General features: G+C 38.6%; 1 protein-coding gene across 1 annotated transcript; it reads left to right on the top strand.

Annotated features, from left to right (window-relative positions):
• The first annotated feature begins 808 nt into the window (after positions 1 to 808).
• LOC145765516 (threonylcarbamoyl-AMP synthase-like) lies at positions 809 to 4,603 on the top strand. The gene has a single exon (XM_082577350.1). It carries the CDS (start codon positions 820 to 822, stop codon positions 1,636 to 1,638), a length of 819 nt encoding a protein of 272 aa, XP_082433476.1. The 5' UTR covers positions 809 to 819; the 3' UTR covers positions 1,639 to 4,603.
• The last annotated feature ends 9,567 nt before the right edge of the window (positions 4,604 to 14,170 follow it).

The raw sequence follows: 14,170 nt of genomic DNA, 5'->3' as shown, positions 1-14,170 counted from the left end.
CAGTTTCCGTTAACCCTTACTCTAATTCTAACCATAGAGTAATCTATGCTCTAACCCTCGCTGATCGCAGTTTCCGCAAACATTTTTCCGCAGTTTCCGCCAACATTTTTCCGCAGCTTCCGCTTACCCTAACTCTAACCATAGAGTAATCTATGCTCGCTGATCGCAGTTTCCGCAAACATTTTCCGCAGTTTCCGCCAACCGCAGAAACTCCAATCAGCGACTTCGGCTTTGTGCTATTAAACTGCAATCAGCGACTTCGGCTATTTTTTTTCTTGATCTTTTCAGGGTACGAACTGACTGTACGAATGGTTCAAGGTACAAACTAGGTTGCACTCCTCTAACCTAATTCTTAACCTTGGGTTAGAAATAGAAACATTTCTAACCCTCAAAGTTGCAACTGAACGAAAAGGTTTTCCAGAATTTGATTATTGTGTGGTGACGTGTATTTCTGTAGTAAATAACGTTACCTCAGTTCCTACTTTGTTCTCCGCTATTTTTTAAATACCGGCGCGTATTCTTGCTCGATGAGTTGGAATTACGCAATTCATTATGATGCAATCGAAGGCTTTAATTTATCACATGGGTCAGTTAAATAGAAGATGATAAATGAAATATGCTGGTTAAAAAGTACTGGCATAGCCTATTACCGTACTTACCGTATGTCCTCAGAGACTGCAGTTACCTTATATGGTAATCATAGCGTCTGCCTTTTCTTTATCGGCTTATTGCTATACTGAACCATGCATATTCTAATGTGTACAATTCAGTGACAATATAATATTAATATATTTCAGATAATTTATAATGGCAGTGATTATGAATGGCAATGCTATGGAAGGTATTGAGAGTTTAAAGACACTCCAGCCTGATGTGCAAGCAAAAGTAATTAGGTTGAAAGATGATACTGATAATTCAGACACTGTTTCCACCTGTGTAAGCATATTGCACAAAGGAGGGATAATTGCTGTGCCAACTGACACAATCTATGGGGTTGCTTGTTTAGCGCAGTGCACAGAAGCTGTTGAGAAACTGTATGCTTTAAAAGAACGAAGCTTGATGAAGCCTGTTGCTATTTGCGTTGGAGAAACATATGATGTCTGTCACTGGGCCAGGTTTCCAAAAGGTTTGATTGATTCAGTTTCAGCCAAACTTGGTCGTCAAGAAGATCAAATCTACCAGCGACCAGCTTCCCCAGATATCCTACAAGGTTTATTGAACGATCTTTTACCCGGTCCAGTCACAATTGTCACAGAACGAAGCCCTGCCCTTAACAGCAACCTGAACCCCCAGACCTCCTGTGTAGGTATTCGAGTTCCAGCTCAAACGTTTGTTAGAGACTTGGCCAATCGCTTGCGTGAGCCGCTAGCTCTCACATCTGCCAATATCAGTGGAGAGGAAACTTCACTATGCATCAATGATTTTCGAAATCTTTGGTCCAAACTGGATGCTGTGATTGATGGGGGGAAAGTAGGAGAAGAACTTGTGAAACAAGGCATCAACTATACAAAAGAAGGTTCAACAGTTGTGAAGATAATGCCAGATGGGTTGTCATTCAAGATTTTACGAGCTGGATGTGCTTTTGAATCCACTGTCCAAAAGCTTCAAGAAAAGTGGGATCTGAAACAAGTTTTTTAAACATTGTTTTTATTTTAAGACTAACTTTTTGCAGTTTTTACGGTTTTGTTAAGTACTGAGTACAATGTGCACCTGCATATGTGAGTATCCATAGTTTGACTAGCAGCCGACTTGCGAAAGCCCGTGCCAAATCGATGCAAGGACCTCACTAAAACACTGCATAACTGCTCACTTCTGTATTTAAGCTTCTTAAAAAATGGTTTGCTTATGATCGAAAAACAGGTTATTTTTTCCTTCTGCAATGACTTTTTTGATTCCTGAATTGCATTTTATTATCTGCCTTGTGACCAACTATCTTTGGGAGGAGATTAAAGCCACAAACAGTTGATAAAACTTGTCAATGATGCTGGTAAACACTTAGCACTGGTTTTGGTAGCACTATGATTAATGCTTTCTTCAGTTGTGTCATCATTTAGTTTTAAAAATTGTTGTTCATTTCTTTATGACTCTGAGTTTAAAGCAACTGGGTGGAGTGTTATATGATAAACAAACTTTTTATTTAAATTTCAAACTAATGAATTTACTATTCGATTTAATGCATCAAATAAGTTTTCCTGAATGTGAAAACCTTTTGCACTAGGAAATTTTGTTGACTATAACTTTACGTAAGAAAGCTTGACAGATTGTTTTCAAAACACTCAAAAGAATTTACAACTCTTTTCACAATAGTTAGGAAATTTTCAACCCACCTTAGGTTTATATACTGTGTGGATTGGTAACTTTAAGCTTGTACTGAATAGTGAAAAGATTTTAGTCAAGTTCTTGCATAAGTCATGCCCACGCAAATTCTGTCATGCAACTGTCTGTGACACACTGAATGTTGATGCAGAAATGTCTTGATTTTGGTGAAATGCCACATAACAGGGATTCATCTCAAATTTAACTTGTGTACTTGGTCTACCTAAAAATGCAGAGGTATTATCTGAAACTACAAGTGTAAGAGTGTACCCAGTACTGCCAGTAGGCTACTTTTTTTTTACGGTCTGTTGTATCAAAATAAGAATACGTTTAGTACAGACTTTCGTTTATTACTATGTTCATTTGTTACCTACCTGGTCTTGCCTATACTGTATCATTTGAAGACTGTGCTTTTTTAGCTTGTGCAACATTTTATTGGGCACTTCTCTGCTTTAACTGGCCAATCAATTTCTTTATTGTGTTTGCCATTGTTCAATATCGTCAAATCATAGCGTGAAGTTGTGGACTTCCATCCGCAGCCGTTCCAACACCGGTAACGCTGCGTTGGCCGCGCCTCACAAGAATCATCAATGCACTCTGAAAGCCTTCACATGTCAACAACGTGACGATTCAGGTCGTGGAGAATTTGTTTAGTTTTTAATGATTTCACCCAAGAACACTTGATGTGAATATGTGGAGTGGACCTTTTGCTGGTCTTATTACAGTTTGTTCAAAAACCATCTGCTGTACCAATCACTTGTTATTTGTGGATAATGTAATAATGCGACTACACATGTTCAACTGGCAGCCCTGCAGGGATACACGACTTTATGCCGCGATCCGAATAACGCGAACACGAATGACGCCATCCTTAGGTCGCAACGTCCGAATGTCGTAAGACGTGAATGACCCGAGACTGGTTATTTCTTACAAAAATTAATTGGTTTTTTAATACGGTACAAATTTCATTTGTCATGGTAGCAATTTTCATTTATTTTTCACAAACAAAAGTATTATTTTCTTACACTTAACAAACTAAAGAAGACGATGCCACTAGTTCATTTGTGTTTAATCTTTGTGGACAATTGGACATGTCTGCTGAGAAGTGAGAAATCTTACAAATCAGAACCGTCTGGCAAACTCAAAGTATAGGTCTTGCTTCTCGCAGTGAATCTCTTTCCTCTCTGCTTCACGAATAACACAGAACAACCAACTAACTTTAGTCAAAAATAACTAAGTCTTGCGGCCTAGAGATGGCATTGTTCAGACCGCGGTATTTAGTTGTGTACCGGCCCTGCAGTTGGATTATGATCTTTGTTCAACTGTATTCAATTTTGACAATAATGATTAACGAATGTATATAATCCATAAATCGATGAATTGTTAAGTAATGTAAATAATCTGTAGATAAAATCCTCGTTGTAGATATTGTACTGTCTGAGGCAAGCTTCCATTAACTGTCTTGGGCTTGGCCTTCAATTAATTTCATTGCGGCTGTTGCTGCTTCTAAAACTAAGATTCCAACAAAAAAATGCGTCGAATTGTTTTTTGAGTCCTGCTTGAATTTATCCACTACTTTGAGAGCGTGAAGCTTCATGACACCAACAGGATTGTTGACGTTTTATTCGGTTTTAGAGAATCCGAAGAATTATTGCTCAGTGATATACTTTGCATTATAATTTTTGTTCCAACTCATTGTATGTTCGTTTCTTATGAAGTTAATTACGATCGCGAACGATCCTTGTACTGGCTCATCGTAACCGCGTTGCATGGAAGTATTTGATGCCATTGAGTGTCAAGCGAGTTTACGAACAGCCCTGTCCGCAAGCCATGCTTCTGCTTGCTATTCCAGCCACAACACACACCCATTCATGAATTAGTGGTCAAAGCATGTCATTTGTTTTCAATGAAATAAGAAATTGTTGTGATGAGGTCAATACACAATATGAACTAGCTCGTGTGATGAACTCGACAATCCAGAAACATCGTTGTTAATTGTACTTTATAGGTTTTGTATTGTTCATATTTGTGACATTACAATTTATTGGAAATACGCGTTTGTGTTTATTGTTTAACTTTTGTTGAACTTCATCTCTCTATGTAATTGGCTTCATCCAGGAGGCGGCATGGAGTGGTCCTATTGACGCTTGTGATAGCGACAGGGTTGGAGGCAGCGAATATCTTTTTATGTTTCGCCATTTCGCGTTGTTTCCGAATACCAACACGTGATTTCACGTCATTCCTGTGCTTTGTTGATTTTGTCGTCTCATTTGGTGAGAATATAAGTTCACGTCAAATGTCGGTTTATTATGAGGTCACAGTCATCGCGACTCCGGTTCCATACACTTTGACTGTTCAATGTTCATGTACAAAAAGTCACTCGCTCCACACGGGGAGAGGGGTAAGAAATATGGGGAAGAACAAATGAATCAAAAGGCTGAAGTTAAAAACTTTTGTGGAATTCGCATTGTGACGTAGGCTGCAAATCCATTCAAAATATCCTGCAAATCCATTCTGCATACCCTTCAAATCCATTTGCTCTATTTTGGGATGGAAAATATCTGATACTGTGATAACAAGGCAAATATCACAAGGCTATTATGCTTATTTAATATTCGGGCAACAGTGAAAAAATCCTTCCACCTATAATTTTTGCTCCGTCCCGAGTTTTTTTGCGTGTTTCGGTTAGGAATTTGAACAAGAACCGCTTGAGATCAAAACTGAGCAACTGCCAACTAATTGATATTTCGCTTGTCTACCACTAACCCAGAACCAGACTTGACTTGGGCATTGAAATGAAGATGTCAACATCATCCTTCACATCAACACAGCTGTATTTTACAAAGTTTCTGAATGTGTTAACTTCTGATGGAAAAACAGATAGGCTAACTTATATAGCTTAACTTATATCCCATAATATGTAGGGGAAGAGTGCGTGAGTTGATACGGAAAGTCAGTTAATACACTCCCCTTTCCAAGGAAAAGTAAACTTTTCGAAAAAGCGTACCTTATTTCGTGTTTACTTTTTGCGCAAAGCGAACAAATGTGAAACGTGTATCAGCTGACCAGCCCTTCCCCTAAACAACAAAATATTTAAACCTGCATACAGCTTTGTTGTGTGAAAATGACATTAAATGATACAATGTTACTATAAATGCATTTTTCTTTGTTTCTTTATCAAGATTGTCGGGGGTTGTTGGCTTGCGTTTACTTCCGCTTATCAAATCTGGCAAAATTTTGGACTCCCCTGCTCTAAATAGAGTAGAATGCATAGAAGAGATCGCCACAAGGCGTCAAGTGGTTTCCGCAGCTTTCGATTTGTTTCGATAGAAGCAGCAAAATTGCTCGAGGCTCGAAGCAATAGAATTTCTGATCAAATCGAAATATCACATATGACCAAACAGAGTTGTACCACTGGCTAAGTGGCTGCTATTTCAGTTAATTACGCCAAGGCATTGTACAAAGAGATTTCAATAAAAACAAACCATTGTTACGCTGCGCTTTGTTTTGGCAACGACTACGCAATAGCACGAGGTTCTTAGATGTTGTAACGACGATGGTCGAATCAAGACTCCCGATTTCACGTTCTTTGATATCCCTGCTTTGTTAAGACACAAAAGGGCTTTGTTTCGTGATAGTTCCTTCTTTTCAAACCGTGTAATCGTAGATTTTACCAACAGCAACTATACTTGCCTGGTATCGACATGTCAAGATAGAAATTCAATTCGGTAAGAAATATTTGTCCGTAGAATGAGAAAACTTGTTGAGTTCTTGCAGAGGCTTTGAATCAAGTTTGGCAACTTAGCAGCATTATTCAAACCAACAATCAGTGAGACTGGGGCAATTGCTTAGAGTCGTTTGTGTGCATGGAAAAAAACGATTTTAGTAAAATTGATGAAGTTATGACCAAAGTTTCCTTCCAAGCAACGAAGCCTGTAAGGTTTAGTTTTCAATTTGATATTTGTACCTTTGGAAAGTTTTAAAAAAGAGTTAAATTAGCAACGACTAAATTCTAGTAAAAACATTATATCAATTACCTCTTTACTTTCACAAATGTCGATCGGCAGGTTATCCAAGGGCCAGAGTAAGCTAAGGTGAGTCCCATACTTGATCTAAGCATCGGAAGATGAAAAGATAAGGTTCCGTCCGGTTCTCATTATTCTAAGCCTTCGGCACTAACGAGAATAGGGTGGCCAGTTCCTTTCTCTCGGCGGCCTTTCCTTCAGCAACTACGCCCACCTAATTTATTACACCCTGAGTAGAGGTCAGAGGTGAGCAGTGTTTTTCAACAACCAGTTTAAGCCGAAAGTTGAACCAAGATTGCATTATTGGAAAGCCAGCAAGTTGTCCGCTGCGCCACCCCACCGCCAAGAGCTAGAGTAGGCCTCTTAAAACTTACGGATAAATTCATAAACTTGTACTTTTGGTAGCATTCCTTCCCAAAACCTAAGCAGGATTGTTGTAGGTGTGAAGTTTGGTGTATTCTGACTGGAAATATCGGAGTTTGGCAGTTTTGGTTTGGTTGTACAATTTTGAACATAACCATTAGGCTAACCATTGCTGTAACAAGCCGTCAGCGTTTAGCTGAATTTCTCACTTAGAAAATTCCCTTGTCTTTTAGCTTTTTACAACCCAATTCAGTATTTTATTATTAAAAATGCATGGAGAATCAGCAGAGCCCTATTTATGGCATATACATTTCGTTCTACAACTGTAGAGAACTGCTCTTGGCTGATGCTGAGCTGCGTCGGAGTCTGCCTCGCTTTCTGACCTAGTCTTATTCTGAAACGATCCCTGTTCCATATCTAGAAAGCTAAAACCTCAATTGCTAAGGTAACAGAGATCAGTTGTCAGTAGATGTTACAGAAAATATATTTCGCACTTATTCAGTGCATCGTCAGTTCTGATAAAGGGCAGTTAAAACCTACAAGTAATGTTTTAAACAACATTACAGTGACGCAATAATGTCAAAACAAAATGTTGTTGTTTAAAACAAAATGAATTTAAACAAATTAAAACAAAATTAATTTAAACAAAATGAATGTTGTTTAAAACATTACTTGTAGGTTTTAACTGCCCTTTATCAGAACTGACGATGCACTGAATAAGTGCGAAATATATTTTCTGTAACATCTACTGACAACTGATCTCTGTTACCTTAGCAATTGAGGTTTTAGCTTTACAACTGTAGAGCATTATTTGTGCATTATTCAAATAGAATCTTGATAGAGAATCGCAGACCTGCTGTTTCTTAGTCAGGAGATCCCCTATCTTTAATGGAATTCAATACATACATTTTACAACCCAAGTTTAGCCATCGTATGAGTTTTATCAAATGGGTTGTTTAAACAGATTTGCCCAGCAAGCGACATTCCTAGATTACGGTGACAGGCTATGTACTTGTTGAAGCTCATGGTTGACAAAAAGATTAGCACAATGCTAGTCGTGCGCTTTTTGTAGGCTATAAAGCGTTGTGACAATGACAAGTATCTGGTATATTGTGGCTGTGATTGTGAAAGAATCGATGGAACGCGATATTGTTGGCATTATGACGCAGCACGATAAATTGATCATCTTCCATCGCGCAAAGAAAATTAAACCAGTTGAGAGAACCCGTCTATAAATGTGTAAAAATGATAACTTCCCAGAGAGCAAATCAACTGTTTTTTACATTGATTCGATGTCTGCAAACGTAAAATAAATGTTAAAACGGTTGATTTGCCGTCTGGGTTGCTCATTAGGGTGGATCAAAAATGGCAAAAAAATTTTTTTTTCTCAATTTTAATTAGCTAGATATGGCAAAAGTTGCCAATACATCACCAAAACACAATGTAAAAAATTGAAGAGGTTTGAACAGGTTTTTGATCTCCCTCCGCGACATTCAAATTTAGTCACTTATACATACAACAACCGCATGGCAATTTTTTTTCGATTTTAACTCGCTTTGCAGACATGGCAAGATGTTCTAATATAACACCAAATACAATGAAAATGTGCGTAATTAAGAGTTTTGACTTTATCCTCTTTCAGCATATTAATTTTAAAGTGACTTGGCGGATGGATCACCCGCGGTTCCAACAGGTAAACGCCTATTAACATTCACTATTAAATGGCCGACTATAGACTCACAAGCTTAAACTTTGGATGCAACCTAGTTTGTACCCTGAACAGTTCGGACCCTCAGTTCGTACCCTAAAAAGATCGAAAAAAAAAATTAAAAAAATCGGAAGTCGCTGATCGCAGTTTCCGCAAACATTTTACAATTTTCCCCCTGAAAAGATCGAGAGAAAGATAGCACAAAGCCGAAGTCGCTGATCGCAGTTTCCGCTAACCTTAACCATAGGCTAATCTATGCTCTAACCCTAACCCTCGCTGATCGCAGTTTCCGCAAACATTTTCCGTAGATTCCGCTAACCGCAGTTTCCGCTAACCTTTACCCTAACTCTAACCATAGATTAATCTATGCTCTAACCCTAACTCTCGCTGATCGCAGTTTCCGAAAACCTTTTTCCGCAGTTTCCGCTAACCTTTACCCTAACCCTAACTATAGAGCAATCTATGCTCTAACCCAGTGGTTCTCAACCGGGGTGCCGCGGCACCCTGGGGTGCCAATTGCAATGCTCAAGGGTGCCGCGAGATATTGAGATATTGCAATACTGCGGCTCATTCTTTATTTTAACTTTAACCCGTTAAGAGCGAAATTTATTTATTTCTAACCGGGTTTCAGTGCGTATTAAGTTTGGCGTCTCCCAGTTATTCCCTGCTCCTTTCTGGAGAGTCGCTTAGTGGGGAAGTCGCTGGCGGTAGGTTGATAATCCGCGGTAAGCCTTTGTTTTCTCAACCAGGAAAAACAGTGTGAAAGAGATTTCAACTCGTTGTTGTTCTTTCCATAAAAACGTTTAAAACGCATCATTATTGCAAGGTTTCATGATTTTATTTTGCGAAGATACCGAGAAATCCATTTTTACTGGACTCTCATATTGTTTTGAATCTTAAAGAAGAAGAAGAAGAATTAATTGACATTCGTAACAATGGAAATTTTAAGCTTATGCACAAGCAGATGCCTCTCGACGAGTTCTGGATAAAAATTCAAAATGAATATATAACCTTGCGTTTGGAAGAAAGCTATTGTGCTTTTGCTGCAGTTTTCCACGTCATACCTATGTGAAAGTGGATTTTCTGTATTAACGAACATAAAAACTAAAAAACGAGAACGACTGCTTATAGTCGAGGAAGAAATGCGAGTGGCTTTATCGAATGTGCCTCCAAATATTAAGGGCCTTTGTGCAAGAAGTCATGCCCAAATTTCACACTAACTTTTGAATAAATACCTTTATTTACCCGCGCTATAGGCTACTGTACAACTCATTCTGTTATTTCATACAGGTATTTGAAATGCAGAAACCTCATAAAATTGATCCAGTTTTACCAGGGTGCCGCAAACTATTTATCTCTTTGATAGGGTGCCGCAAGGTCAAAAAGGTTGAGAACCACTGCTCTAACCCTAACCCTCACTTATCGCAGTTTCCGCAAACATTTTTCCGCAGTTTCCGCTAACCTTTACCCTAACTATAGAGCAATCTATGCTCTAACCCTAACCCTCGCTGATCGCAGTTTCCGCAAACATTTTTCAGCAGTTTTGCTAACCGCAGTTTCGGCTAACCCTAACTCTAATCATCGAGTAATCTATGCTCTGCTCTAACCCTCGCTGATCGCAGTTTCTGCAAATATTTTTCCGCAGTTCCGCGGTTTCCGCTAACCCTAACCCTCGAGTTTGTTTGCGGAAACTCCGATCAGCGACTTCGGCTTTGTGCTATTAAACTGCAATCAGCGACTTCGGCTTTTTTTAATTTTTTCTCTCGATCTTTTCAGGGTACGAACTGAGGGTCCGAACTGTTCAGGGTACGAACTAGGTTGCACCCTTAAACTTTATATGACTGGGTTGACAGGTGGCCCATTGGCAAAGTCACTTCCTATTAATTTATGCGCTCATGCATACAAAGACTGCAAGCAATATAACAAACAGTTACAAATTGAAGTGAGTAAAGTCACGTTTAGACTCAAATGTTGGCATTAACTGACGAGAAGCAATTCGGGCACGAATGAAGCCGTCTCGATATTTCGGTCCACAAACTTCTTTAGATGCGTCGGTAACCAGCTTCACTAGCCTTCCAACAGCCTGCGTGTGACATGGAAATTTGGAGAAAAAATACAGTGGGAGTCACATCACATCTATCATGATGAATTGCCAGAGCTCAGCATCCATCATTGTTTTAAATACAGGAGGCTCCGTGATAGGAAGATCTATCCTGTTAATCAATTCGAAGTATTTCACTGCATCAAAATTAAGCTTTGCGGGAACTTTAAGTTTTTGTATTTTTCCGATGGGTTTTGCAGCTCTAGCTTTCATCACTCCACGCAGGCCTAGTTCTCGAGTATGTGGTCGAAGTTATCATAGCCAAAATTATATTTTCCGGATGAGCAAAGTATGAGTTGCGGTGTAGCCTATAACTGGGTAGATAATTTTCTGGTGCTTCGGACTAAGATATCGTGATGTGGTTATCATTTGGTAAATGTGTCTAGCTCCATCTTTGCAAGACCAAGATGAGTGTGATTTTATTGTGAACCACATTGGAGCATAAACACGGATAATGAACATAACCAATGCTTGCAGTTTCCCATACGGATTGTTATCGCTGACATATAAGGGCTTTATTAATTAGCTGTAGTCAGCCATCGTGAGTGTCTGAGTGATTCAAGCATCCTGGGTTTCGCATCGCTAGATCAATGCTACATTGCTACATTCACCAGTGCAGTCAAACTGGTATACGCTGAATGGTGAAGGGAAGCACCAAGTAATAATAAAACTAGGTCATCGCCCAGTAGGGTTACCCGTACTAATCTAAGTGAACTGCCTTTTAATCTGTAAGAAGCGCATATAACTTTTATTAAACTTTGTGGAACCTGCAGTGCAAGCAAATTCCAATAATTGTACTATAAAGCTTCTTTTATATCTAATATTCTTTTGAAGAATCAAATACTGCATCAGCCAATTGTTGAGATACATAACCAAGTATTTTAGCAATGGTGATAAAACGGTCAATTGTAGCCTATTTGTTTAAACACAAGTCGCTTATTATGACATCATAAAGCGCATAAGTGAGTCACACAGTATTCATGCTTTTGACCAATTTTATGGGAGAGTTTCTCCAACCCGATATAAGGGAGATTAAAACCTTGCGGGGGGCGATCAAAAAATTCTCAAAACCCAAAAAAAATTTGCATGTATGTTATTATGGGTATTTCGCACCTTTTTGACATACTAGCTTAAAAAAATTTTGGATTTTTTGATCCACCCTATTGCTCATGGAGGTTTAGCCGGACTAAGCATGATAACTAAAAACAGACTCGTCTCCAAAATACTTTTCGGAAGCTGAAGAACTTTAGACGACAGCGGCAGAACAGATTGCTTGGAAGCCCAATTCTTGTACAGGCATTGAGCAACGTATTCCAAGGACTGTTCGCTATTCAGCGGCACCTAATGGATGGAATAATTGCCCCCAACAACACTTTAACAATCGGAAACTTCACTCTGCCAATCTCGATAACCGGGCCTGCGTCAAGAGCCTCTACAAGTATGCGAAGCTACCAGAAATAACCAATCAAGGCTTTGTCAGTCCGAGGATAATGATTCAAAACCAAACCAACCATCCAAGGCCTACTTGTAGAGGATGTGGACCACTGATGCAGGTCCTTCCACCATTGTTGGGAGAATGCATGAAAACACGTAACAAACATTTGATCTTATCCGTCCTAAAGATTTCCAAGCAAACAAGCCTGGCGATTGAAACAAGTCCACCCGATAGCTCAGTTGGTTAGCGCGTGATTTCTGGAACGAAGAAACTTTAAGCTTAAGCTGAGCTGGTTCGACTCTCGGGGTGTGCGCTTTAGCAACACACGTTAAGGACTGCTCTCCGTTCAGCGACGCCTAATGAGTAACGAGTAACAATATGGTAACGAGCATTCTATTTGCCAGTAGGCTTATGTATGCCATAAAGGCGCCGGAACGATTTTTGACTGCGAGGGGGGCAGGATTATGAAAAAAGGGCATTTTTGTTGCTGAAAGGCCAATTTTTTTTTGAAGTTTTAAGATAAGATATAGCAATAATGCTCATCTATCAGCTCACTATCGAGTAAAGATACAAGTGTCCGGTATACAAAGAAGGACTTCATGCTATTGCTATGTTATAATGATGTAACCTACTGTGTTGCAGAATTTTGTGTGTGAATATTATTTTGAGGCAAAAACGAAAGATTATATTATAATCAGGCTAAAAGCGAATAGCAGAAATTGTTATATTGCAAAATATGCAGTAGCTTACATGACCTTAAAATGGCACCATTGCCTCCCCTGCTCCTCCATCAACAGAAAATTTGAGGGCAGGGGGAGGGCATCCGCCCCCCTTCCTCCCGCTTCCGGCGCCCTTGATGCCATAAACCTTGGGAAAAAAAATCATTTTTAGATCAGTGGCCCAGGCTGCACAAAGATTTTCAATGGTTAAGGGAGGCTGAAAATAAATTGCTAAGGTTCGAATAGAACCAACCATGGAAACGACCTTTTACTCTGCGCAGAAACAAGTCTGGGCTTCTGAAAGGTTAAAAAATGTTTGCTTGTAATTATGCTCAGGGTCAGAACTGCAAGATTGTTCAGTGAGCAATGTAGGTAGACTAAGAACACAATTCACTGTCCAGAAATAATCTATCGCAAGCGGTGTTTAGTCAGTCTTTCCTGCAGAGTAGCCAACAAAAATGTTTTTTCTGGGAGTTAGGATAAGATTAAGCTACCTCATAATTTTTTCTAGTGATTTACTTCTACTCTGGGCCAGAACAAGGTATTTCAATGGCGATATTAACGTTTGTACGTATCTTATAGCATGGCCACCTGGAGATGCGGCCTGATTTGTCACATTTTGCAGATTTTGATTATAGCCACTGCTAGTGTTTGACTGACATTTTCTGAGATTTTTTTACTTTTTGCTGTCTCCTAATGATATTATTATTATCATTATTATTTATTTGTATCAGACAAGGTTGTCCATATTAACAACCAAAATACAAAAAACACAAAAAGCTTTTTGTTGCCTTGGGGAAGCAGTAGCAAATCAGAAAAAGTAATTTGAAAAACGCTGAATCAGACTGTTATTGAAAAATTAACAGTCTGACTAAAATCTACGAAATCAAACTTTCTTTGTTTTTGAACATGGGAGGATGTTAAAACCTATTGTGTCATCTGGGGAAAACAATAAAGAAAGGGTAAAAATATAATTTGTAGAAAAATTTATTTAAACATTCGCCCAAAGTTAGTAAAATCTGAAAATTTCTGCAAAATGTGACAAATCAGGCCGTATCTTCAGGTAGCCATGCTTATAGTCTTACACCCTTGTTGATACAGAGTTTCGACCGTTTATCATGTCACGTTGTTAACAAGCATTGCAAAATAATTTTCTTCAACAATTACAAATTTAGCGTTTGTAAGTTGAACCAGCATCGTCACTGGCTTATGTTGTTTGAAACTAAAACAAAAATGGAAAATTTCTGAAAATTTTTTTTAACTGTATGAAATGACATGAAATGTCTTAGTAAAAAAAAAATTTAAAAAGATTTTTGATAAAAATTTTTTTCAATAATTTTCACTTTTAGTAGGCTACGTAAAAAAACTTTCTTAGACAATTTTTAATGACGTTAGTTAAAAACACAACAATGAAATGTCTTAGTTATCTTATAACGTTTAAGCTTTCTTGGTTTAAATAAATGGAAGTTTAGGTTTCAATGTTGTTGTTTTATTTTTAGGTTG

Source organism: Aplidium turbinatum, chromosome 2 (assembly GCF_918807975.1).
Source record: "Aplidium turbinatum chromosome 2, kaAplTurb1.1, whole genome shotgun sequence".
NCBI lineage: Eukaryota > Metazoa > Chordata > Ascidiacea > Aplousobranchia > Polyclinidae > Aplidium > Aplidium turbinatum.
The sequence above is the reverse complement of the archived record's forward strand: the minus strand, read 5'-3'. Positions and strand labels throughout refer to the sequence as shown.